The sequence below is a fragment of the Falco biarmicus genome, chromosome 7 (assembly GCF_023638135.1).
Source record: "Falco biarmicus isolate bFalBia1 chromosome 7, bFalBia1.pri, whole genome shotgun sequence".
NCBI lineage: Eukaryota > Metazoa > Chordata > Aves > Falconiformes > Falconidae > Falco > Falco biarmicus.
In genome coordinates, this window is record NC_079294.1 from 65,808,919 (window position 1) to 65,836,828 (window position 27,910).

The 27,910-nt window shown below is 40.9% G+C and overlaps 3 protein-coding genes across 8 annotated transcripts in view; 1 reads left to right on the forward strand and 2 right to left on the reverse strand.

Moving 5' to 3' along the window:
• Nucleotides 1-2,158, reverse strand: part of LOC130152111 (protein FAM169B-like) — a 40,320-nt gene extending 38,162 nt beyond the window's left edge. Inside the window, exon 1 of the mRNA XM_056345073.1 lies at nucleotides 1,986-2,158. Within this exon, the coding sequence (XP_056201048.1) occupies nucleotides 1,986-2,019 (34 nt within the window). The 5' untranslated portion in view covers nucleotides 2,020-2,158. The remainder of the gene's footprint in view (nucleotides 1-1,985) is intronic.
• A 156-nt stretch (nucleotides 2,159-2,314) lies between these two features.
• On the forward strand, nucleotides 2,315-20,309 carry PGPEP1L (pyroglutamyl-peptidase I like). Of its 5 annotated transcripts, none has more exons than XM_056345076.1 (6): nucleotides 2,315-3,462; nucleotides 7,029-7,184; nucleotides 9,677-9,729; nucleotides 16,383-16,499; nucleotides 16,995-17,224; nucleotides 18,179-20,309. In XM_056345076.1, exons 2-6 carry the CDS (start codon nucleotides 7,151-7,153, stop codon nucleotides 18,345-18,347), a joined length of 603 nt encoding a protein of 200 aa, XP_056201051.1. In that variant the 5' UTR covers nucleotides 2,315-3,462; nucleotides 7,029-7,150; the 3' UTR covers nucleotides 18,348-20,309. The 5 variants fall into 5 exon arrangements, with proteins under 5 accessions (XP_056201051.1, XP_056201052.1, XP_056201054.1 ...); XM_056345077.1 differs by having other exon boundaries at nucleotides 16,434-16,499; XM_056345079.1 differs by lacking the exon at nucleotides 2,315-3,462 and having other exon boundaries at nucleotides 7,106-7,184; nucleotides 16,434-16,499; nucleotides 16,948-17,224.
• IGF1R (insulin like growth factor 1 receptor) overlaps nucleotides 20,127-27,910 on the reverse strand; it is a 195,473-nt gene continuing 187,689 nt past the window's right edge. For both annotated transcript variants that reach the window (XM_056345072.1, XM_056345071.1), the window contains exon 21: nucleotides 20,127-27,830. In XM_056345072.1, the coding sequence (XP_056201047.1) occupies nucleotides 27,464-27,830 (367 nt within the window). In that variant the 3' untranslated portion in view covers nucleotides 20,127-27,463. The remainder of the gene's footprint in view (nucleotides 27,831-27,910) is intronic.

The window sequence follows — 27,910 nt, forward strand, 5'->3', positions numbered from 1 at the left end:
TGGTGGACACTCATATGCTCTTAAAGTGTGGTGTATACTCAGCCTTTTGCCAACTGTTCCATAATTATTTTAAACATAAGTATATACAATTAAACAACTAAGCCAAAACTTGGACAATACCTAAAAACAACAGCAGCTGTCCTAAAAGAGGAAGGGGATAGAAGAACTGTCCTAAACATTCAATGTCAGAGTAATGAAAAACTCAGGGGAAAACCACAGACATTAACTGAAGTGCCCAACAGTACAACATTTGCTTGGACATGAAAAACCAAGGCCCATTCATCTAGAGATATTTTATTTAAAAACATCAGCAGAATTCAGAGTCTTCCAAAAAAAATCCAATAGCATTATTACAAATGTTTGACTTTCCAAAGTGGCTGATAGGAAGGCAAAAATAGAGCAATCTGACTATGGCACATTTAGCCATGAGCAGCTAGAGGAACTAATGAACAACATCATTATTTTACTGAAGGGGATGAAGTAGGTGCTTTAGATAAATGGCAGCAACTTGAAATGTGTTTCAGAAGATAAATTCACTTTCTCTCCATTTACCTGCTAGCGTGACAAATTAAGAAAGAAGAGTATAAAAACAGAGCAGGAGGGAAAGCCGTGCAAAAGCTAACTGAGGTGATGCAATGGGCCCTTATCCAAACAAGTGCGTGAACAAGAGATTCTTGGAAGTGCTCCTAGTCAAATATAAACCAGGAACACTACACACGCCAGACTCCCTTGGAAATCCATGGCGGAGCATGTGCAGAAGATCCACCTGTCTTAAAATCAGCTCCCTTCCCAAGCACTAAGAGTGTTGCCATTTGGGAAACTAACAACATTTGCTCATTTCAAAGCAGTGTAAGTCCAGCACTTACTGAATGGCTGAGCTCTCTTTATTGGCCTCTGCTGGGCAGAGCAGCCCTTTGCCTACTGTCAGAAACACCAGCAAACTAACTTCTGCCGAAAGGAGATGAGGAGCGAGTGGCTTCTTTCCCAAAAAATTCATCACTGAAGACCATGTATTTCCCTGTTCCGCAGTCAGCTCATGATCAACAAATTTTACTGAATGCTTTTTAAAGAAAGGGTAGTATAGAAAGTCTTTTACATCTCATCTGTACACCACAATAATCCAACTAATTATTTGTCTGTGGTAAAGAAGCAACGTTTACTGCTTCTGCCCGTTAAACTACGCTGCTTTCGTCAAACCACATTCTTGCTCAGTTTGGGTAAACACTCGCCGACACTGTCTGAGATGGTAGCCTTTAAAAAAAAAAAAAAAATTTTTTACACAGTATTGCCTCAGCTCATTAGTCGTTCTCAAGTACTTGGCCATTAAAGTGCCAAAGCTGTGCACCTGTGCTGTGAGACCTCTGAAGATGCCCTGGTAGCGGGCACTCCGAGATAGGCCTTTCACCGGCATCACCTGCTGAGCCAAAGCTGATGGAAATCATCAGGCCAGGCCCCCTCTACTTCAGGACAGGTTTGGACTAGTCTAAAATCTGGGAAAGTTACCCGTAGTGTGCCTTGGGAAGAATGCAAAAACCCCGGTGGCGGCCAGCTCTGGTTGACCTTGCCTTGTGCAGGGGGTCGGGGCTAGACCGTCTGCCCCTGGCGACCCCATGAAAGCAGGGCGCTGGGAGCACGGCAGTGCAGAGCCCGCTCAGCGCCGCAAGCCACCGAGCAAAGTTCTCCTGGAAGGGCCCGAGCATGCTGCGGCGTCCTGGCCGCCCCTGGCAAGCCCGGCGGCGGGGAGCCCGCCATTTCGGGGCGGCGGGCGGGCACAGGAGGCGCCCCCGGACAGCCCGGGCGGGCGGTGCGTCAGCCCAGCAGCGTGTCCAGCCTCTGCGGGCAGGCGGGCGGCCCGGCGTGAGGGCCGGAGCAGGAGGGAGGCGAAGCGACCGCCGTGAGGAGAGAGACGGGGCAGGGCCGGCGCGGGGGGAGAAGAGGAGGCCGGGCCGCGGGAGAGCTCCCGAGCGCGCTCCTTCCCCTCTTACCAGCGGCGGCTCTTCCTCCTCCCTCGGTCTCCATCACTTCCTCTGAGGCGGGCTCCCGCCGCCGCGGCCCGCCCCCGCCCGGACGGGCTGGCGGTGGGGCCCGGGCCCGGGGCAGCCGCTGAGGGCGGGCCGGGGCTCGGTTGACTGGAAAAGTGGCCGTCGGAAGGCCGGGATGGCGGTCGGGGGCCGGCTAGGGAAACCAAAGGACGGGGGAGGCGCTGGTGAAGTCTGGCGAAGTTTCCGTGGGGGCGAAGGCCGGAGGGCGAGGGAGGGCGGCGGCAGGCTGAGGGGCGGCCCGCGCCTGCCGCCACCGGGGCCCAGCCGTCGGCAGGTGCTTAACTTACAGAACTCCCACCACCAGTTCCAGGTTCTTCAGAAATCTGGAGACATAGAAAACATAGATTGTGACAAACAATCTATGTTTGTCACAGAATAACAAATCATAGAGCTGAAGCCAGTGTCTTTTAACTCGGGTGGCACAAGGCAAAAGGTCTGTGAGGGAAAGCAAGTCCAAAAATGGCATTTTTATAGCATCGTTCAGCCACATACTTCAGTGATCGCTGTAAATGTGAAAGAGGCTTTTGGAAAACCTAGGTGAGCAGCCTGCCGTTCATTACTACAAATGGTAAAATTGAAGTGCAGAGATTAAAACGAACACACAGTTGCCCAAATTAGAAAGTAGAACCCAGGTGTTGACTCCTGGGAGCCTTCCTATCCTAAGTGTTCCAGGGCTTAATTATTTTTAAAAAAGGAGATACAAGTATCAAAGTCAAAGAGGTGAAAAGTACATGGAAACGACAGGATGTTTGCAAAGAAACAGACTGACCTTTGCACTTCAGTCAGCTGGGAACATGGCTGCGACATGGTGACAGGGTTTGAAGAGAGCGTCCCCAGTGCCTCACGTAAGTAGGCGCTCCATTGCCTGTCAGCACAGCCACCAAAAACTCCATAAGGTTGCCTCTCCTTTCAAATGGTTTTAAACACATACTAAAGTAGATTTGTACTTTCTTTACTCAACAGGACAAAGTGATCTCAGCCCATACAATGACACTCCCAAAACGCAGATGTCACACAACCGCACTGCACATCATTGGATTTCAGCACATTGTCACGATCAGCTGAAGCTGTGCACTTTCCCTGACTCCCCATGTCACACACAGACCAGAGGTCTGGCTGTACCATGCTCCAGGGCCTAGTCTGATGCAGCACTGCTGTGTGACCTTGCCAGTGTTTTACTGAGAAAATTCTTAAGCTATGAGAAAGTATCCAAGCTGAAGTCATGAAAGATAAGAAGCTAAAGACACAGAAGTGCTGTTGTTGGGATGACAGTAATTAGCTGGTGAAAGATTCAAGAGAAAAGATATATAAGGAAAGAAAAGCAGAAATGCTAAGATAGCTCAGTAATGCTGAGGATCAGCTCATACCAACAAATGGCAGAGACCAGCTTTCCCCAGTGTATTGGAAACTTCCTGGCCAGGTAAGACTCATCAGTTTTCTTAGCAAGAATGGTAAACATATTACTGTTTGGCCCAGTAATCTGTTAGCCCTAGCTATCTATTTTGCATATTGGCTGATAAATAATTACTTAAATTGTGTGTATCCTGCTTGCAGAGTCTCTTTGTGCATGATAAATGACACCTGAACAAAAGCTACCCATTGATCGTGAGTTGCATGCTCTCTTGCTAATGTACTTTCTCCCTGCATTAAACTATTATAAACAATTAAAAATAAAATTTAAAAGTCTGTTCATGCACAGCAGTTAGTTTTTGCTAATACTGCAAGAAGACCAGAATAGAAATTATAACAGTCACCCAACAGCTTGACTACAATGAAATGATATACAATTTCAAATTTTTCATTATTGCTAAGCACTGGGTATACACCAATGGTATCAATTGCAGAAGAACTAATACAAATAAGGCAACAACATAAAATATATAACATTTTCTATCCAAAAAAAAAAAGGTAAACAAAATTGCCATTACATTTTTTCATTTACATAGAGTTTGTTATAGAAGAGGCATTGGTCCACAGGGAATAGCAAGTTTTACACAAAAATCCTGTCTCCTCTCTCTTTTTGTGACATTGCATTCCATCTACCTAAAGACCAGCTTTAGTCTTTCCTGAGGATCATTTATTTTTATTAGAAAAGAAATATAGGATGTTAGATCCCAAAAACTCTATTTAAAGTCCCATTACAGTATAATGTTAAATAGCCTCTCCCTCCTCTCATTAAATGTTGAGCAGCTGAGATAAAAATTGGAATATATTAAACACTCCCACTTAACAGTTTGAAACACTGGTCAGTGCCTGTCAATAACAAGAAATTAAACAATCTATACGTAAGTAATAATAAAAGAGATAAAAATTAAAGAGCTGTTTCTAAATGAAAGGCCATATTCAGTTCCTGTTACCATCAGCACTAAAAAGCTCTTCAAGCAGTATTCTGGCAGGTCTGCAATGTGGTCAGAATGCATTTGCAGAAAATAGGTCTTTCTCTTACTCGGCAGTTGAAATAATTTTTAAATGTATCAGACAACTGTACAGAAAAATACTCAAGGTGATAACCAGGGCTTTCATAGTTGAGTTGCTTCCATTTCTTCTTTACCTCAAGATGAGTGCCTTGCCAATCACATTTGTCTATAGCAAGAAGAAAAACAACCAGTGTTCAGCTGAGTCAGCTGTGTCTCTGACTTGCCTTCAAATACCCAGGGCTTGGTTTCTTAATTATGGATGGGGAGATGAATTCGCACAGACCTCAAATATCCAGTGACCTGGGTAACTATTGTTACAGTCAATATATGCATATGACTGCTAATATTAAAGCTACAATCATACTTTCACAAAAATTTCAAGCATAGCTTTGACTTCAGCTGAAGAAATGGTAAAGCAAAAAAAGGTTTAATTTCTGAATAAAATTCTCGGTAGAACTTAGGCCTAACCATAAGATTTTTAAATTCTTTTTTGAACTACCATATCCTTTATTTTCTGCTTGCCACAGAAATTTAATGCAGCTGCAATACATGCATTATTCCTCCAAGTATACTACCATGCACATAAAGCATGAGAACAAAGCAATCAATTAAATCAGTGCAAAAACTAATTTCAGTGCACTCTGTCAAATTCCTGATTTACTCAAACCACCAGCATTCCTCCCACATTTCAACAAGTATATAACAACACTGGAAAGGTCTTGGAATCTCTACTACCATATCACCAAACCTCTAATTTTGGAAAGGGACTAAACTGTTGGAAGACAATGCTTAAATGAAAGTCATTAAAGTGTCAGGGTGTGTGGGGGTGTGTGTGGATGTCCCCCCAATTTTCTGCTATCAGCTTCTTCATGAAGGATTACTGAAATAATCTTCCTTGGTTTATATTTTTTCTACTCTCTTTAGAGTAGATAACAGTTGTTTCAGAGTGCATGGATCTAATGGACATATCTATGCTACACAAGAGTATCTAATAAAATACCTAGTACTTTACAGCATTCAAGCAATACCCTTCATATATATCTACAAAGCAGCTATAATGTCCCAAGCAAACCACATAATTTCTCATGCAGGAAATTAATTAAGCAACTATAGACCTTAAATCTTGCTTTATTCCTTGCATGTGCTTTGTTCATTAGACCACCCTGTACTTAGATTTAATCACTGGAAAAAAAAAAAAAAAAAAAAAAAAAAGGCAGCACAAATCAGAAATAACTAGGAGAAGACTGGTATGTCATTGTCCTGTTCAGTGTCACAGGAAGAGTTCTACTAACTGGTCACACAGAAAAATTATTTGGTAAAAACTGACATGGGAGAATGAAAGATGAATTTTTAGATGTAATTCACAGATGTCAGTGGCAGATTTTGCCTTATTTAAAACTGCAGAAGAGTCTGTGTTTATTGTATTAGCTGCTCCTTCAGCCTCAGTAGCTAGCAAAAGTTAATTTTGCAACTTGTGTTAGTCAGGGAAAGAAATGGATGGAGGAATCAGGGTCTTTATATTTAAAAGAATACACCAGTTCCTTTGTGTCTCAGAATAGGAGGATTTAAATGACCCACAGCTCATAGCTCCAAACCTCATTCAGCCACCAATCAATCCCAGAGGTTTCTTCAGAGATTTTTTTTTTTTTTTTTTTTTCTTTCCTAAGGTCTCACAATTACCAGCTCTCTTGAGATTATATAGTGGCTTTCTATTCTTAGCTTCCCTTCCCTCTCTCTCTCTCTCTCACATGCACACACATACACTTCCTACTCAAAACAAGACCCAGCGAAACCCTCTGCCCACATAGTTATAATTCCCAAGAGAACTTTCATATGCTTTTGTTTTGGGCAGTGACAATGTGCATATGTTTTGATTTCAGGCCCCCCCATTGGTTCTCATGCTTCAGTTTAATGAAGACAGACCAGCTATTAAACTCGCTAGTTTCAGCAAGCTATAACCCAGCTTCTGGAGTTCCTTTGACCTTGTGAGATTTTTGAACACATAGCTTATTCAAGGATATTACCAAGTAAATATTTTGGTTTAGCAAATATACATGTTTTCCTATTGGTGTTTGGTTTTAAAAGTGTAAGGTGCTAGAACTCTTTTACAAAAAGCATAAGATAAAGATCAAGATTAGTAAATTAGATAACTGGTATAAGAACGAACAGCAAAGTTACCCCTGAGTTTTTTAAGTAATAAAAAGTTTAAGAACAGTGCAAATAGACAGATATGTTTTTGTAGTTGTCATTCCTCATTATTAAAGTGAATTACAACTGTGTTAAAAATAGAATATCCACAGAGATATAATAAAATTGATTCAATTTTCTGTTTACTTGTACATAAATAGGTTTCTAATGAAAAATATTGCTGAATATTTTGCAAGAAGTTTCTTTAAGCCTTTCCTCCTCTTGCTAAATACAGTTGCATGCCTGAAGAAAGGAAAAGAAGTTTGGGGCAGTCCCAGTCAGTCAGCCGGTCAGTCAGCCTTCTATCTTTAATACAGAGCCGTAACAATTTTTGCTTTGAAAGTTACATGAATCAGAAATCATCCCTTTCATTTGAATCCAGACACATCACAGCTTGGAGAAAACAAGGTGCCCCAAATGAACAAGTTTGCCACAGACACATGAATTATAATACTGTTTGGAACTGAAAGACAACAAGATTTCACCTTCTGAAGCATAGATTTAATGGATTCAAATTCCAGCACTGTGGTTGTAACTGGTAAGATTTTTATTTTTATTCATCTTTTAGCTAGCTACAGTATGCACACATGCTTGAACTTTGTTGTAAACAGTTCCCTGGAGGGAAAAACAGTAGCAAATGGTCATACTAACAACTCCAAATGGAAAATAACTTGCTGCTGTGCCTTCCTCAGAAAAATCAGATGCATGTCAGAGGAAACAGACTGCAGTCTGCCCTCTTTACTGCCATCCAGTTTGGTTTGTTGTTCATTCTCTCCATGTTTTAATCTTTGTTGACATTCTCTCTGATCCAAACCACATAGCTCAAGGCAGTGCAGGCTAGTATTAGATAAAGCTTACCCAAAAGGAGCTCTGAAGCAAGAAAACCGGGTTGCATCACAAAGTCACATAGTCAGTGTCCAGAATTAGAGCAACACATGGCAAGTTTCAGGGTCTCAGTTTCATGGCAAGGTAAGGCAGTTTTAAACAGGAGATGCTGCCTCATCACTGCTAGATCATTAAATTTAAATATACCGAAGGAGCATGCCTGAACATGCAGCACACACACAAGGGACCAGATTTGGCATTTCTCTTGCTGGCTATAACTAGTGCTGAATCACAGTGGCAGAACCACCAGCTAGAAACTTCTGAGCTTTAAAATGTTAAAGCTCTTAAGGAATGCTGCAACTCGCTGTTCCTCTTGTTGCCACTGGCTCATCTAAAAGCAATCATTACACATTTCTTGACATGTGAGTTGCTGGATAATTTTCCACTGCAGGTCATCTGAGGACATAGGAATGAGGTTGAAGCTACATCAAAGAGATTCGCATCTTGCTGTTTTCAATTAAACACTTTTTTTTTTTTTTTAATAGCTGCAAGATGGGCAGAACTAGTTTGGCTTGCTCTAGACATAACTGGCATTGAGCTGAATGGGAGTGCAGGAGACAGCAAGAGGTATTTGCTAACCTCTTAAAAGGCTGATAATCTGGTTCTATCCCATGATATTTACGGCACGTACCCTTGATGTGCACACTTCTTAGCATCCTATTAGTTTTTTTCCCCCCCTTAGATAGTGATTTAGGTGCAGAAATATACTTGTTCAAATAATTGTAGACTAGTGTGTTCCATTAAAGACACAGGTGCATCTTTAAGAGATTAATTACAGAGATCATCACAGCATGCCTCTTGTCACATTTTCACCTGCCCATAATATAAACCTGCTGGCAGTGAGCCCAGTTTTTTATATAGTGCCTGATACTGTTCACTCAATTAGGTCTCCAAGTTGTTGCAGGTATTTCAGTACTGTAAAACTCTTACATTTAGTAATTTCTTTTCATAGAACAATTTTATCCTAAGCAGTAGTTTCTTACGGCCACCAGTGAGATGCATGTGTTTAATTGTGACCTTTATTGTTATAATTCTACAGTTCTGCACACACAGGTACAGAAACACGCACAACAACTACAGCTTCAAAATGGAGTAGGCATCACCCTCATTTTGCGCTGAAAGCAGAGTGGGACCAGTGAGGTTGTGAGGTTTTATGTTCCCTGTTAATGTGAAATGAGTCTTGTTTCCCCGATTCCCTCTCCATAGTACCAACTCGAACCTGGGGAAAACACCGTCAAAAATATCAGCACCATCAGGCTTTTCATAATATAAAAAAAGAAAAGACTGAGCAGTTATGATATAAGTATTAACAAATTGAGAAATGCTTAAAGCCTAGCATTAATTTTCCTGCCACCCAGCCTTGGCAATACTCTGCATTAAGAACAGTCATAGAGATTAATAAAGATAGTGGGAGATTACCATCAAACTTTTTCATGACAAAATACCCATCTAGCTCTAAATGAGATGTTTTGCCTTTTTATTTAAAAAAAGCATTTCACCAAAAAAAAAAGAATGCATAAAATTAAGTGTAGTACTTTGGACTCAAAGAGTCCTTTTACCTTTCCTCCTCTCTTTTCCTGTGGGAAAAAAGTGAAGGAAGAGATTTTGCCCCGCACCACAAAAAGCCCATTTTCCCTGACAGAAAAGTTAAGTTTCCATTACTTGGGGTTAAAAAAAAAAAAAAAAATCACAAACGAAATAGTATTTTACTCTTTCAGAAATCTTCATTAAATATGCATATCTTCATCTTCATGAGCTTTAACAATAAGAATGGTACATTGACTGTGATCTGGGAGTATTTAACACCAGATCTTTTAGTAGCAGTATTTCTATGGATGATTATCCTTGCCCAAAATAATCATTTACATGGTCTGTCCTATTGGCTCCAGTGTATTTGCCAGCTTCAGTTAAGGTTATCTCATAAGAAAGCCTTGACATGAATGAAGATTGCAGGATTAGTTCTTATGTTAGCGCATATAAAAAATGAAAATACTATTCCCTGAAGTGTTATAAAGGCTAAATCACTCCATCTCCATAACCAAAAAATACGAAGATAAAGAACAAATATGTGTGTGCATACATGCCGGCACCTAAGCTACAATTGCAAAGCACACATGGGTTAAAATCACCTTTCTTTCTTTTCAGGTTTTGGTCCATTTAGACAATACCTGGTTAATTCTAGCTGGGAAGCTGTGAAGGTAAGCATAAAAAAGCGGAGGGAGGGATTTCATGAAGATCCCAATGCAAACTGTTTTCAGGCTTTCCATTTCCTTCAAAAAAGTCAATTTTCATGACTCGTTAAACAGAATTGTGCCTTATGGAGAACACTCCCAACATGGAAGAAAAAGGATAATTAAGAAGTGAAATGTAATTTTATTTGCAAGATTTTTTTTTTTGTGCTATTTAAGCACTTTTCAAAATATTATCTTTGATTTTTAAAAAAAGGGTATTTTTTTAACCCGGGTGCCTTCTCTGCAGTTAATGCATATGCCACAGGTTATCTCTCTCTTTAGTAAACACATCATCTCATACCACAACGCATTGTATCATGCCTGTGCAAGGTGATTTCTTTCTCGTACAAGTGTAACCTATTGAGTTCTTACTGCCTACTTCAGGAACACAAAACCTAAAGCATGACAATTCTAAGTATGTGTTCACATTTCCGTGTAGTCTTCCACTTTCAAATGACAGTGAAGTCTGTAGTTAAAACTGAAAACAAGGTGATTTGGATTCCTTCCCCCTCCATACAGCTTGAAAAGCAGTTACAGGTCTAAGAGTCTTGAAAGTTCCTGCGTATTTCCTAAATATATGTATTAGAACAAATTTAGCTGGGTGATACAAAGACGTGGCTTGGATACTTGGCTTTCAGCATAAACTTTTCTGTATAGAATTGTTTATTTTTAAATTATTCTTTGTGTGAACCCACATTTTGTGGGACACACCAGAAGTTTCTATAGATAGATGGATTTTTCAGGAACAACGTTACTTGTCTTTTAAAGTATTATCTAAGTTTTAACAGTAACGTAACTTCTGTCTTTAAATATGTCTCACAAAATAATACATACAACCATTGTACGTAAGAGTATGTCTGCTGCAATTAAATAGTTTACTAGTTTGCTATTTTAGTACTCTAGCTCAATATAAAGTACGAAAGGTCATATCATTGCATGTATGTTCAGACAGTTAGGAAGAGCTGCAGAGATTTGCTGAGTATGCATACAAGTCACATGTAAGGTTAATTCATTCTCCCTAGCCCAGACAATGGCCTTTCCTTGAGTTCAGTTACTCTCATAAGGTATTTATGAACAGAGTTATTTTGAGAGGGTCTTTCACACAAGTTCTCAGCAATTCCAAGGTAGGAAGAAGGTTAACACAATGAAATCTGAAACTAGTTGCAGAGTAGTCAAGATAGTAAAACTGAATTAGAACATTGGTCCAATATCTGCAAGAAACAATAGATACTACTGGTAAAAATGGAAAGTAAGACATTTAAAACAAACTGAGGGGACTATGTTCTATTACAGAGACTGAAATTAGCCCATAAATATTTAAATTCTTCTGGACACTGAAACGAAAAAGGTAGCTGTAAGAAAGCATTAATAGTGATAGAAAGATAATCATATTACAAGTTTTGGTGACAGCTACTGAAGATCTGTCTTGAAAATTAAGTGCAGTCACAGCAAGAAGATTGAAAAACAAGGAGCTAGTACATTTTTCCAAAGACCAAAGCTATAGCAACTCTACCAAACCATACGTATTTTTGATTCTAATTTTGTTGGGTGAAGACCACTGCGTGCAACTTGGTGTTTGGTAGAAGAAATCTATTACCCACTCAAAGTCATGAGGGACGTTATCTTTGCAGGCTAACAAGAAACAAAAATACTTCTGTGATACCTTTCCATACCCCAGTCATCACAGGAGACCCATAAATTATCTTAACTCCAACTTAACACGTGCCCTAAACCGCAAATATTTGTCAGTTGACAATGTTCTCACTCATTATTTCCTGATCCCTATTGGTTTTAATTTTGGGTGCAAGATCATCCTCTTCCGGCTGAAAATAAAAATCATTCTTTATCTGCAAGCAAAACAGCCTAAAGTGAAAACACAGGATGAGATGAGTTTTCTGTAACAATGCCATGTGCTGGCTACACCAGGAAGTTAAATATCAAGGGCTACAGCATTCCATAACGACACAGATGTCAGTCCTTGCGTACGGAGGAGAACAAACCCTTTTCCCTCTGATGCGATACCCTCTGTGTGGAATTAAGTTGCATTCATACTAGAGATTCTGCTTTAGTTTCCTATTCCCTGGCAAAGGTGGTTAATCCAGACAATTCAGAGAAATTTGCTGCAAATCTGGAAGTACTTTGAATTTTGATAGGCTTCCCCACGCTAAACAGCAATCTCACGGTATTGTTCCATTGGCCTTGTTCATAAGAGTAGCCCTATGGTCTTTGGGAAGCTTATGCACATCTATTAAAGATAGCAAAATTTAGTATTTACAGCTGGAAGTAATCCTGTCTTGGCTTGGGGTTCCTGCATGGATCACTAAATTGACATAAAGCCCTCCTGCCGAGGATCTTTTCTGAGAACCAAGCAAAAGTGCACTCAGACTCATCCTTGAGAAAGTACTGAGCAGCCAGAGCTCAGCTACTAAACATGATTGCTCAGGCTTAATGCCTTTGTAGCATTACCCAGAGCTATCTTAATTAGAACCTCAAAATGAACTGGTTCCTTATCAAAAGCTTGGATACTGTGGCACACTCAGTGATGTTGTAACGCTGATACATGTAATTCAAGGGTTCACATCCCAGAAGGGTCATACCAGAAACATCCAAAACCCTGTAAAAATACATGTAACAGGAGTTCCCGGGCCCTAATTCTCAAAGCATAGCCTTGCTTCCCGTGGTTTTTTGCAGCCTTTGCCAAAGAGCAATAGCTTCCCTTCTGTGAGCAACACTTAATGCACAACTGCTTCTTTAAAATCCCCATTAGCAGCTTCCCTGCAAGATGCTGTGGCACTCTGCCTTGCCTATGGATCAGCTGTTTTCCTGAACCTCTTTTCTTGCCGTAGGGAGGATCAGAGGTCGATCCAGAGAGCACACAGACCATTCCAATGGTTGCGTCCCTTCTATGACCTCCTTGGGCGCTCAGAAAAATACTTGTGTGATATTATTTCTCTTACAAAGTAACTATTCACTACTACTGTTTTTGGTGAATAAGCCAATTTCCATTTTCTGAAATCCCCGGGAATCAGATGATAAATGTTAATCTCTATTTCTGTTGTTTTAGACAGCGTATTTGTTCTGCATTCTTGGATTTCTTACCAATACTGTGTAGCAGTGCATTGTCCCACATTGCCCGTTTTATCATATGAAAAAATAATTGTCCAAGAACGTGAGGAGCACCCTGGTTTTGCATGAACCCAAGTTCTCATCACAGCACCACCCAGTACAACACAAGGCATTCACGAGCATGGCATCCACGGAGTTGGAGTCCTCATTCCTCAGCAAGTACCCCTCCAGTGTTCAGGGAAAAGAGGATAGTCCGATGGCTCTGAAAGTACAGGTGAACGTGTCAGTTCAGGGTGATCGAGAAAAGCTTCAGAGCTTTTATAGACACTGTCACATGGCCCAATATGGTTGTCTAGCACTAGTAAGACAGCTTCTCCTTCAGAAACCTGTCTCACTAAGTTCTTCATGGTTCTCAAACTCCATTCATCTCCTAAAACACGCAGGAAGGCTCCACCACCAGCAGCCTTAACTGTGGAAGTGCAGGACATTCTCTCTTAAACGAAAACACCACCAAGTATTTACTTCACTTTTGCTGACAGATCACATTGAGTTACCATGATGCGTTAGTTCTTCAGCACCATACGGGACCCTCAGAATCCCACATCCCCCGAATTATTTATTCCACATTCCACATTGATGGGGTCATCTAATAACCCTTGATCTGACCCTGCTTCTGTGTAGCCTGCAGAAACTCCTGTCTGTGACTTGGCAGCTACATAACCTATCAGGGCAGCCTACCATCAAGGTCAGAGTCCCCAGTTAATAGGGCACAAATGTAAGTTGAGTGACAACATTCATAGTAATTAAACTGTTAGTGCAAAGAACAGGTCACATTTCCAACTGCTTCTGGGAACTGTGTTTGCTATCGGGAGATGAGGATCAGATCTCTGAGTGCAGTTTTTCATCCTGCCACTAACCATGTGGTCTTTGGAGATTTGTCATTTAATCTGTCTGTCTCTCCCTCTCCGCTTTAGTTTCATCACCTGTGAAACTAAGGAGACATTGCTATTTAGTGCCTTCATTTCTGTTCTGGAACTGTCTGACATCCCTAAAGCTTTAAAAAAAGGTTTCTGCAGGATTAAAAAAAAAAAAAAGAAAGAAAACAAAAAAAGGGAATAAAACCACTGAACAAACAAACAAAGAAACTTTGTTAGCAACATACTTGCAGACTGACTGGGTCAACTGGTAACTTCCGGTTTTCTTTCTGCACCAAGGCAAGCCTTTTTGAATGAGGTTCACAAAATTAACACAGGCAGCCCCCTGTGCCCCTCCCCAGCAACCCAAACTGATGAAAACTCAGGCAAACTCAGTAAAATTTTCTAGAAGTTGAAGTTGCTTCTAACGCCCTGTGTGACACAAACCCACTGCATCTGAGCACTGTTCTGTGCAAATCACTTCTCTTTGGGGAGGGCCGTGTAACAACGTGGGCCAGAAGTCCAGTAAACTGAGCCTATGACCACAACTCAGCAGCAACTCAAGGTCATCAGCTGATAATGCTGGATTTGATTTCCCTTTTAGAAGAAATTACCGAAGAATCTTCATGCTTTCTTTTGAACCACTTTTCATACAAAAAGGTCCTCCAAAACTTTTGTCCTCCTTTGAAGTTTCCTTTGCTGTTTCAACTACAAGACAAGCACTGGTTTACTGAACTAACTGACCAGTTCTCATTTCCAGATGCAGTTATTCTCCTTTAACCATCTCCAGTCTCTCACCTTAAACACAAAAATGGTTTTGGTTAAGGCTGAGACTTGGCCAAGTCAAGGAACAACCCTTGTTTTTTCTTCCACATTTGCACAACATCTGGTTTAATGGGGTGTAAGCCCATAGTTAGGATTCTTAGACAACAAAGTAATACACATTACTGGCAACATGCTGAAAGCGCTTAGGACATAGTGAACTATCTTCCTTTGACATAAATTCTCAGCCCTTTGCTATTAGCCAGCTTCTGGTTTTGTCCTGCACAGAAGTATTTCTGCATGTTTCTCCCATGACAAACGGTGACAAGAGAACCTGAGTCCAGAGAGCACGAGGAGAACATCCTAACAACTTACTGCAGCTCTCCACATTCTGTACCAAAGTTATGGGTAGTCGAGTCCTCTAGGCCTTACATTTAAAAAGGAAGAATCTCATTAAAATTAATTTTAAGAATCTCATTAAAATTAAAGATGCTTTAGAAAGAAAATGCTAATTGTGAGCCAGCTGGGGTTTTCTTTTTTGGATGCTAAGACACAGTACATCATTCTTAGGCAAGATGATGCAATGGTCTCTTAAAGACTGTCAGCGCCCAGAGGAAAAAAGGCTGGCACTGTTCTCTAAATGTGTTTACTTCCCTGCAGGCATTGTTTCCTTGCTTGTGTCAAATAGTGTATTGAGCATAGCTAATCAATGCTTCCGCTGACAAGAACATTGGAACAGTTTATATAGGAAGCCAGTGTTGAAGGGCAAATTTCCCAGTTAGCACAGCTTAGAACTGTGGGCCTCATCCACATGAGTATCCATAGTGAGTCATGAAAACTGAAGACAACAACAACGTTCAGTGAGAAGTTACAGGTTTCTTGGGCTAACCAGGTACCTCTGCTGCTGACGTTTTGCCTACACCCCCCTCAGAAACTTCATCTGTACCCTCCTTTGGTAGTGATCTACTCAAACGCAACTGGGATTTTCAGCCATCATTTTAGTTCTGTGGGACCAAGCTTTCTACCTCAGATGCATTCCTTCTGCATCCTGACATTGCAGCTGCCTGTCTTCTATTTAGAGGCTTATGCCTTGTTAGCCCTGTTCCACCAACAAAATAAATTCCAAGTCATTTCCACATGACATTTATTCTTCAGAACATCTTCCAACAATGTGGGCAGTCTGCTGCTCTGAAGGGTGCCTTAGTTCCTTTCACTTCAATTCTGGGCATAATTTTTTGTTTTCTTTAGGAAAATGACAAAGAAAAAGAAAATGACAGAGAAATAACATCCCAGTACGTAACATTTCCTTTTACTAGAGAAACATATTCTAGACCAAAAAAGAAATTAAACTCATTCTAAATATGACTCTCCTTGGCAAGTCACCGCCAGCACAGCTTACCTGAACCAGTTCAAGCCAGCAGGTCACGTGTCACTGGAGCAGACAGCTCCTTCGTCTCTTGATAGTGCAGGTTTACCTACTAGAACTTTCAGAGGAACATCTCATACCTGTATCAAAGCCTATTTAGATGCTTTCAAGCATGGACCTTTTCTGAGAGATTTGGTATTTCATGGCTCCCCAGGCAATACCACTCCCACCCATTGGAGACCAAGTATCCCTTTGGAAAACACAACAATGGCTCCACATGGATATAACATTAGGAAATTGTTTTGCATATTTTAGTCTCTTCCAGCTAAAAAAGGGGGAGCTAGCACAAAACAAATGACTCTCACTGCAGACCAATGTTTAGAAGCACAGGTTTAGACAACATTACATTGCTCTTTCAGATGTTTTCTCAGTTGGATCAGCCTCATTTCTTTACCACAGTCTGAGAAATCCAATGCTCCTGTAAGTCCATGGTGGCTTTTTTGTAAACACAGGAGCTGTCCAAGAGAGGCCTTGGTAAAAACATCAGTCTCCATATCATGCAGCTACCGGTGGTTTACCAAAAAGCAAAGGAGCAAGTCTTCAAGATATGGACAACTCTTCAGCCACTGGTAAGTAATTGGAAAGTTACAGAAATTGTTCCCTTCATGAGCATTACTGTTCTCTGTGGATCTTTAAAAAGATCTCCGAGAGAGTACTGCACAGTATGTGCATCAGACAACTCTGAAAAGCAACTACTAAAACTGTGATAAAGGTTTCAAACTGAAATTTGGAGCACACAATAATTAGCATGCTGGTTTAACCCCATGCCATTTAAACAACATAACCACATGCTGAAAACGGGGGGGGGGGGGGGGGGGGGGGGGGAATCCACCGTAAACTGCAAAAACAATACCGCAGCTCTGAAGTCCTGAGCTGACTAGACACAACAAAAACAAACTACAGCATAATTTTGTTCTCATTTATAATCTCTTATCGAAGATTTCTTTAGGCATCAGCTACAGCAAGACTCCCTACCTTGAAGCTTGGCACTATTGCATTACATGTTTTTAAAAACAGGTCTCATTTTTAATTTCCTGTTATTCACTCTGGTGGGAAAAAAACAGCTTACTGTTCACGTTGGGCTGGCTTCATCTGCCAAAGCACTCATCATCCTTGAGCAGTGTGGGAAGAACAAAGGCTACCAAGAGAGAGATGCTTGTGGTTTTCACCCAGAAGGTGCCTGTTGCATGGTAGATGGCCCAGAAAAGATTGAATCTACAATTAATATGAAGACTCTCTGGAAAAACATTTCAGTGGAAGGCATTGATATCACCTTTTCCAGAGATGCGGGAAGGTAAACCTTGCGTATCGGGGTCTCACAGTAAAAGCAGAAGTAACTCGATCAGCCCATTTAACCTCAAAGAATCTTTGCAATGACTTTTCCTCCAACCAAAATCACTTTGAAAGCAAGGTCTTCAGAAAGGTAAAAGTATGAAATTGGGATACATTTAAATGTTATGTAAAGCAGCCTTCATGAAAAACTACAGCCAGTAGATTATTTTTCCATGGATTTGTAAATTCCAAAAGAAACAAGTTTCAACACAGCATACCCTGTGATTAACAACCCCAGTAAGCCTGAGCTATTAAGAAAGTCTGAAAGCAATACTGACTAGTAGCAGATTTTAATCTATTTTTCCCAACTGGGAGGGATACCAAATGTAAATACATACACTGAAGAACAGAGCAATTACATGCACCTTTAGAACGATGTCTGTGATCTCATTATGTGTTTCAGTAGTACTGAGGCAATTTTCTATTATGCTGGCCTTCATTTAAAAGGAAAACAAAGAAAACAGTAAGTGATCTCATTTAAAAAAATCAGCTAAATCTCAGCCCTTAATTTCAGGATTTGCACCTGCTAGTTAGAAGGTAGGGTGATAAGAAAAAAACCCTCCAGATGGTGAGACTGTATGACTTACACAAAAAACTGTATTACTAGGCTGTAGTTTCCAGTGGGCTGTGTTACCTTTCCCATCTCACATAGCTTACAGAAGCTTGTAAAAGAATGGATGTCTTGTGATTTTTTTATTTAAAGTTCCTTCTGGGTGGGTGTCTGAGAAACCAAACCATCAGATAAGGAACATTTGTTTCTCAAACAAGGTTTATTTCAGCATTTCTTTTATTTGCATGTTTTTAGTAATTTAATAAACCAGATCTGATTTGGCTACTTAATGAATATTTAAATTTAATCAAAGTTTACTGTTCCTTAATTCAGGTTTCTGGTTTTGTTTTGTTCATAATATTGCAGGTATATCTGTGATTACACCTACTACACTTCCCTGTATTATGGCAATGGAAGAGCAGCTTTCATCCATGTGCCTCCATTATCCAGATCAGTAACAGCAGACTTTCTAGGAAAAGCATTACAGACAATTATCTTAGAGATGTTAAAACAGTGTGCAGAAGAAAGAGAGTAAGATGGATGATGTAAGAAAGAAAGAACAAAACCCCGAAAGATTTCTTAGAATGCAATTCCTTACCTTTTAAATGAAGTGAATCCCAAAATTTTGTAAACCCCTACATCAAGGATTTTACATTCTGTGTTATTTTCAGTGAAATTTCCTTACAAAAACCAAACAAGTGCTTACAGCTCTTGCTGGTGTAAAAAGCTTGAGAGAAAAAGCAAATGATTAGCAGTCTGTATTGCTAACAATGGTAAAGTTGCTTCAGATTTAAGATAGCGTGAAACTGGATTGAAAACATTTTAGATGCTTAATCCCAGTTCTGATAGAAACATTATTAAAGACCTGCTGAACCAAGCTGGCTACTTACAGCCGTAAGGACCTTCAGCACCGGATGGATGGAACAGAGGTTCCCCTCAGCCCCTGTCCAAATCCAGAGACACAGGCCAGCCATATGAAGTGCCTACATTAAAAAAAAAAACTTAAATATGGGGGAAAACAAAACACATGTAGGGATCCTCTTATGAAGTTTTACAGTTATCTTCGTGACCTGCTGTAAATGCTTGTTTCCGCATCAAAAACGGGCTGGGAACCCAGGGCAACTTAAAAAAAAAAAAAAAAAGTAAAGAAAAAGCTGGAACCCGGTAAAAGCTAAAAAGCTATTAGTAACTCGGGCTTCAACTACTTGAAAACACCACTTACCCCAAATTCTCAGTGCCTGTCCGAAAGGAGAACACCATCGTCCTTCCACAGAGCACAGCACAAAGACAAGTCTTTCAGGAGAACGGGTCATGGCTATTCATGGACCTGCGCGTCAAAATCGGAAAGCTACCTTCTCCCAGGAAAGGCAACTGCTGAAGGCCGGTGCTGTGGGAAGCGTTACGGCATGCAATGCTACTGACAAAACAGGAACCACATGAGACCTCAAATTGTAAGACGTGGAACGGGTCAGGGACAGACCACTGCTGTGCCTCCCGCGCCAGGCCGGGCTCCTCCCTGCCCACGCACAGCTCTGTACAGGAGCCCCGCGCCCTGGAAGCTGGGCACGGCACAGGAGTGCTGCACCGCCCCTTCGGTGCACCGGGAATGTCAACGCACGCTCTCTTTGCTGATCTTGCTAGCACCGTGACAAGGCAAGGACGAGATAAAATGGGCAGGTAATTTTCAAAAACGGTCACTGCAACAGGACAGCAGCAGCTTGATCTGGACACCTGGGATTTCTCCAGGGAAACAAAAGCCCGTTCCTCAGGCATCATGTCAGCAAAACGGACAACCAACAAACCCGACAGCGCCGACAGCTGATGAAGCTCTGGGCTACCACTGTACCTTATTTCAGTCAACACTTTGATGGCAAGAGTCAGAGGAACCAGAAACGCCAAGATAATGCTCATTTTCTTGCCACTTGCCTTTTCCCATGACTGTTACAGAAAGCTGACAACCACATGCTGGATGGCTGAATGCCTCATCTAGGGATTGCTGTAAGGGTAAATAAATAGGTTTTCTTCAAATAAATAAAAAATAATGCAAATGCTTACCTTATCAAAGGGAAGTACCTACTGCAAAACACTACTCCAAGTCCCATGGAAAAAGCGCCCACAAGCTTGGTCTCACTGGACAAAAATACTTTTGATTTCAACACAACATAATGGAAGTACTGACCTCTACAAGATTTATTCAGAGTAGCTCAATTAAATGTAACTAGAAAGGGTAGAAGAAAACCAGAGAAGATTTACTCTGAATTTTCTAACCTGTACTTGCTTTGGTTAAGGAGCAACAAATTCAGAAACGGGCAAATGCATACAGAATTCTTTTATTTAACTTAAATCATGTAGTACTGAAACTACTAGAAAAAAGCAGAGTAAGAGAAACTAAAGGAGCCTTAGCTTCAGCCATTCAAAATAGACAAAGTTTCTTCTTTTCATAATGTAAAGAATCCCGAGTATATCGCAATAACAGGAATAAATTCTTACAACAGAATATACAAAAACATTTTGAAATTTTTTTTTTATCTACTGATTCATTTTAATATAAACACAGGAATTTCTTTAGGAATAATTTATACACAGCAAGTCTTTTCATGTAATAAATTGGCCATGTTATTGTTTAATTTTCTCTTAAAAAAATTTAAACAAGAAAAATCGGAAAATGTATTTGCAACTGCATCCATTCCTTAGCACTTTCTAGTTTTGTTTTTGTCCCAGAGGTAGACAACTCTGGCCAATCCTTTCATCTCAAACCTCACTGGTTCAGAAAACAGAAGAGCTGATTTTTAAACAGTATCTAAATCATCAGAACCCTTCAGCAATGTGGTTAGTCAAATTTGGGAGGGTGAAGGTGAAGGGATCTTCAATATTCTTAAATAAAAATAAATAGGGACCCTGCCCTGCTCATTTCAACAGAGCTTCAAATGGTGCTCAACATCTTTAGAGGCTGCACACAAACTCTTAAAGTGATACCTGCAAATAGTTCTTCAATAGTAATTATGAAAACTGTCTTCCCTCTTTCTCTTATGCAGTCACATCCTTCAAACCACATGGCCACCGTGAAGCAGGTGCTGAACAGCACAAGTGAGACTGGGTAGCAGCAAACCCCGTTCTGTTTCCCTGACCAGTGAGGTTCTTGTAATCCATTAAGTTAACTGCCCTAGACAGTAAAGTGAAATGACCAGTTAAGATGATCCCACCCCAACCAGAGGGCTCTGGAAGACCAGGATACTGAAGATACAGAACATTTCCCCAACTCCTTTATATTCGTTCGCTGTATACTGGGACACAAAGCTTGGGCGGGTAGGGGGAGAAGGACAAGCCATGAATTGGACAAGTTAGCGATCCTTTTTGGCATATTGTAAAGCTAGCTAGTAAACTGGTACCATGAAAAAAAACCTGATAACAGACAGACACACCCATACACAGACACAGAAAAGTGCCCTTAAATTATATTTTAGGCATTTATAAACTACAAACATTTTATAAAATTATTCTACGTACTTACAAAATGCAATGAAACATTTAATTAGTTCTTGTAAACCAGATCTTCGTCAACTGACTACCCGTAATCTACTGGACTTAAAGCCCTATTGAAAATGCTAATGGATTACTAATCAACGAAACGCATACAACAAAAAAAAAAAAAAAAAAAAAAAGATGAGCACACACGCATATGCACACACACAAACTACACAAACTAGTGATAGTCTTAAGGTACTTGCAAAACAGACCAACTGCAAGTCGAGACCGATTCATACAGACTGATGGCAACAACCATCACACTCCTGGTAATGAATTCAGCGCTCCAGCTGGGAAGTCAGAGGTTTATTTACAAGTACCAACGATCAGAATTGTGATACCTGAGCTCTGACACTGTCCCACATATTAAGCTCAGGAAACTACCTCCAACTCCTGCCAAGCCCTGTGTCTCTGTAAATACCCATCTCCATCTCTTTGTGTTCGCGTGTCTCCACGCAAACACTTCTCAATTCTGATTTACCTGGCTGGGCCCTATTTCAGGGGCCATCCACCGGCCCTGAGCACCCAGCGCCTGAACTGAGGCATCCTTCAAAGCCCTCCTACCTATTTACAGTTCTGTATCTTCAGCACCCCTGGCCACTAGTGTTGTTTCTACACATCATTCTTAAATTCTTGTCTGCACAGCTACTCATGGGTTAAGTTGCAACATCTGGCTTTTATCACTGGTTAGTAAGGAGTGGATCCCTTGCACCTTCCTCCACTGTTGTTCAGCCCAGTGATTAAATACATGGTTGACAAACAACATAAGAATAACAGGAAACAAGTGTTACTTATCCTAATGGAATGAAAAGGGTTTCAATATATATCTATATTATAGATATACATATGCAGATATATATATGTATATATAGATATATATGTATGGAGTTATACCAACAATAGGAGTGTCATTCACTTAGACTCAGCTTGTACCGAACACCCCTCAGCAGTTCCCAAGGACCCGGCAGCAGTTCCACCTGGTGACCAGTTGTCCTGGGCATACTGGGCTTGCTTTCCTTTGTTTTTAAAGGCCAAGAGGAGCATCAGTGCGAACAGGCCTAGAATCATCCATCACTTAGAACCAGCTTTAAAGAGCAGAGGCATCACGCCGAGAAAGGCTTGGTGCCCATGGGCTGGCCTCGCTTTCCATCGCGCTCGGCTTGTGTGTCTAGTTTAGCGCTCCCCCAAAAGAGCACCTTATTTAGTACCACGCAGCTGACACTTCTGTGTTTACATGGGAGCCACATTCCTTTGCAACCAAACTACCTTCTGTGCCACCGAGCAGCTTTTAAATGCGAGTCAGGTGAAAGCAATGGCCGAGCACTAAAACCAAAGCTGCCTGCTCCCCGCAGTGACGCCAATTTGTTATCCTACTTCATTAAAACATCTTGGTACCATTTGTCACAATGCTGGTTTTCAGGGCTGGGTGGGCTTTTGTTTTCAATTTACAAACAAACTGGATTACTTTAACTTTATTCAAACATAGCTGAAGTTCTAAATAAATTTTCCATACCAGACAAGCCAGTGGTCTCAGGGAAGAACAACATTACAAACCATATTATGACTCTATCAAGCCAACATTAATTCTCAGTTGTTCACATGCACAAACAACTTGATTTACTGTCCAAGGGAAGGCTGCATGAAAAACCCATGTGAATAAAGCTATTCAAAATGCACAAAACACAACAACGACGACAAAAAAAAGCTATGGAAACAAACAGAACAAAAAAGGAATTAAGCTTGAATTGCAAACACAGAACGCAATGGTATCATGAAGGTGGTTTGGTCCAGGAGAGCTGACTGCCATCACGCGTGCGTATGTGATGCCACGTGACTGTCTTCTACTGAAGTGCTTTTTGAAAAGTTTATCATGATGGGTGCTAAGTCATTAGTGTTTCTTCCTAATGCATTTTAAAACCACCTACATACAATTATAAAAACCAGTAACTCGGACAGTTTTAACAAAACCCTCCTAGCCAGCTGAAAGATCTGAGGATCTCCAGTTGTGGTAATCAGTATGTGCAAGAGAGGGGAAGAGCCACTGCACCAAAGGGTCACTGGAACTTAATATAACATGGCAAACCAAAACAACCTAGGAAAAACTTTAAATTTTGCCGGGTTCTCGGGGCTGGAGAGAAATGCTCCCTCTGAAAACTCTGTAGTCCTTAACCACAGCACTGTGCATGCACGAGGCCTCATACAACCCGAAGTAGCCAAGCACCGCATTATTCAGATACCACAAGCAACACCTGCACGAACAGCTGCCAGAGCTGGAAAAAGAGAAACATTATACATCAAGTTGATGGCAAGCTCGTGTTAGTCCTGTGTGCTTGTAAACCAGTTACACGCTGTCAGAGGGCAGTTAAAATGCGATGGCTGGTCCATCAGAATCCACAGTTATGAAGCATATAAACGGGGGAAGAAAAGGGAACTGGATTTTTACTGGCACGTTAAAAGAAATCAATTCAATGTTAGTTGTGGAAAAAAAAAAAAAATCAGTGCTCTCATCAAACAGAAGCAGCAAAGATCCAAAGCTGTAAACTCGATGTAGTAGTATCAACAGGCAGCCTGTGACAGGTTTTTTCACTGTTTTTTCGGTCAGGAAAGCAATGCTGTTGCTGTACGAGCCAATTTATTTTTAGGTGCTGATTCAGCCAAATGTCTTTTTGGTGCTTGTGGCATCTGAGGAAAAACTGGCAGGAATGACTTAGCCCATTCTACAGGCCAAACAGGAAGACCATTCCCTTTACTCCAGTACTTCTTCTGGACCTTCAAACATTGTAAACAATAGATTTCTGTAAAAGATTTCATCAAACGATCTGAAGTCCTCTTATCAGGTCAGCTACGCCTCCGGCTCATCTAAACACACAGCATTTTGTTGCTGACCTGAGGACTGCCGTGACAGCACATTAAAAAGCCTTCGTGTTTCCTTAACAGAATGGTCACCCTAAGTCAGACAGCTCTTGGATTTCTCCACACAATGATGAATCTGAACCAAAAAGTTGGGAGAAACTCCTTGGAATTGAGGCAAATATTCTGAAGTGACCCTTTGTGACAGGCAGTGACTGTTCCCCTCCAGAACCTAGAGCATGTGGTATATGGAGTGAGAGGTTACCAGTATCAACGGCATTTATTGGCTGCTGAGAGATGTGAGATGTATTTTTTTTATATACACACATATAAAAAAAATAAGAGTGAGGTAGATAAATGTTTGAAAAAAAATCAAAAACTGTCCCCTGTCATACTCAAAAACCCTTATCTCAGTATTTAGATTTATTATGGGGCATCTCTACAGTGATTTAAACTGATATCACAAAAATAAATAAAAAATCCTACATAGAATACCTTCTTAATTAACTTTTTTGTCTTTTTCATTTTTAAAAGGGAAAAATAACTATGGGACAGAGGCAAGAGAAGATAATGGGACCTAAACTACACAAGCAAAAAGCACTACAAACTTTTTAAAATCTCCAGTCAAAACTAGCAATCAGTATATTTTAATTCTTTGTTCTTACTCAAAAGATTTAAACATTTCCATCCCAGAACCACCTCTTCACTGCCATCATTTGGTTGGATCAGTGCTAAACAAAGGCTTCGATGCTGTAACTAACGTAAGATGAGCAACTGGTATGGCTCCTTGGTTGTAGACTGTCTGATGGCCCCCTCCTTCCCCTTTCACCAAGGCTTCTGCAACTGAACAAACAAGCTTACTCATTTTCTTTTGTTCTGAGGTTTGGTCTATGATTTAAGCAACGAGCTTGCACTTGTACAGGTTTCCATAGCTGCCAACACTTAACCGTTTGCCAGCCAAGCCACTGGCCCCAGCTCCATGCTTTCTACCCAGCCCCATGGAAATGGCATGGCGGGTTTGGTTTGGTTTTGGTGGCGGGTTTATTTTGGTGGCTTGTTTTTGTCACCAAGGGCATGAAGTGCAGCCCAGGGTGCCCTCCGTGAGGGCTTCCTCATTAGGAAGGTGAGGAGCTGGGTTTTCTGGAGCCAAGCGTTCAATGGCCACCCTAAGAATGCCTGGCATCACCAGCTGCAACTGGTATAGCTCTTGTCCACAGGGTGGAAGGGTTAAAATAGTCTTCTGAAAAAAATCAATGACCCAAAAGCCTGGTGTCTGCTGTTGTACCCAACAAATTTTTTTTTTAAAAAAAAACCAACAAAAAAAAAAAACCAACAACAAACAACATATACTTGTGTGTGTGTGTGTCTGTGTGGGGAGTGTGTGTGGGGATGGGTGGGTGGATGTGTGCCACAACCAAAACAAGCGGGGAGGGAAGGAGGGGTAGGACCCTTGTACAACAATGAATATAAACACTGAACAAGAATGTACTAAATATTTAACCTTTTTTTTCTGACCTGAGTTTGTATCATGCCTTGCACTGTAAGAGACTCGCATGCTGTCTGGGCAGAGGTTAGTGGGAAGGAAGGAAAACCAGGGTTTAAAAACACCACAGCACAGCACAGCTTGTGTTTCTGCGTGGGGTGTCCCTTCTTTCTCCATGTCCCCCTCAAAAGCCCTGTAGCCCACACAGCCAAGATGTTGTAAAACAACTAAGGGGGGGGGGGGGGTGGGGAAGAGGAAATATATTTATAAAAAGGCATTAAACAGTTCATGGCAAATCATATGAAAGGTATCAGTTACTGGGAAGGAGGAAGTAAAAGTTACACACTATAGTAACAAAGCATAAGAAAATTTGTTGAAGTGGGAGGGAAGGGAAGGAGGGCAGACCTGAAGGTTTTCATAGATTAAATCCACAAAGATAAAGAACAAAAAAAATAGCAGCTTTTTTCTGTACAGACATATAGATGAGTATCTGAACCGTAAAAAAGTTATAAAAGTGACACAAAAGACAATGTGTATGCAAATGATCCATGGTCTAACATAGAACTGCAAGACCCTTCGAGAAGTCTTAATAATAAAGAGAAAAGGTCAACAAAGCATCATATACTTGAATCCGGTTACTGCTTTTTTTGTCTTCTCCAATTTATGTTTCTAGGTGTTTTTTTCCTTGCAAGCCTGTGAAGGAAGGCAGGCTGCAACGATGGAGATCTCTGCCGGTTATTTTCGTGTTTCATTTTTGGCGTGCAGTTAATTTTTTTTTTTTGTAGGAAATGTACATGTTTATTTAGCTCACCACTGCCAGTTTTGTCCAGAATTCATTGGGATGGGGACAGGAGTGGAGGGAGGGCTGTTTCTTAACCCCATCCCTTTTATCTTCTCCATCACAAGAAAAAAAAATAATCACATTTTGTCCAGTTTAGAAAAAAGATTTAGACAATTTGATTTTTTTTTTTTTTTAAATACCAGTGTATGATTGAATAGAATGTATTGGTCAGGATCTCTTTTAAACAGAGCAGTTGATTACTGTGCTCCTTCTATGCCTACAAAAAAAAAAAAAACACAACAAAAAAAACAACAAAAAACCCAAAGAGTTCAGTTTTTTGGCAAAATTTGGCAGCGTTGAAAATGTTAACAACCTTGGACGAATGATGGCCCTTTTTATTCTTTTACATGTTCCTAAAAAGATTAAAGAGCAACATTAAAAATCCAGTCTTTTTTAGTTTGTGGTGGGTTTTTTTTCTTTTTTTTTGTATTTTTTTTTGTTTGGTTTTTTGTTTTTTTTTTTTTTTTTTTTTTTTTATAAAGACCTACAGTGTTAGGCAGGTGCTTGCAAGGGTACCAGGGAGCCACCTGGCCTGCGATATCTTTGATCTGATAAAAGTGCTGTACGGTTGAACTTGCACGCAGATATGTTTCCCATTACGAAGCAAAGAGAGAGAGAGAGAGAAAGAAAGAGAAAGAAGAGAGAGGAGAGAGAGACATCAGATCTCAAGTTTTCTGTTGCTATTAAGTGTTAACATTAGAGTTTTAAAAGGCCAACTGTGCGCCCCATGAATGGAGTCCTTTACTGAAACAAACATCTGCTTGCATATTGAAAAAAGAAAAATACGATAACTTGTTTACTGAAAAAAGGGTTCTCCCAAGTGCAGCTATGGCAGTTCTGAAGATCCACTGAGGTACAGTAGGCTTTTGAATATATTGTATTTTTCTTTCTTTCTTCCCCCAATGCACGTGTTTTTCTGTGTTTTATTTCTGTGAGATTCTGGTTCTAAGGATCAGCAGGCCGAAGACTGGGGCAACGGTAAGGCCCTCTCATTCTTGCGTCCCCCGTTCATGTGTGCGTACGGCTGTCTCTCCTCGAAGCTGGCCCGAAGGACCACCACACCTGGGCCGTTCTCGGCTTTGTGTCCTGAGTGCTTGTCAGTGGGTTGGAGGGTGGAGGAGGGATCTAAAGGAATGCTCTCCATGTTTTCAGTCTCCAGGTCAAGCTCCTCTGTATCCGGAGGCTTGTTCTCTTCACTGTAGAAGAAGGAGACCTCTTTGAATGCTGGATCCAGCTCGTCTTTAATGCTACCGATGATCTCCAGGAAGGAGGGCCTCATCTTCGGATTGTACTGCCAGCACATGCGCATCAGTTCAAACCTGCACAGGAAACACACAGCAAAGCCCGTTACTGAGGTGTTTTACGAGCCCTGGCTGGAGCCTAACCATCCGTGACCCAA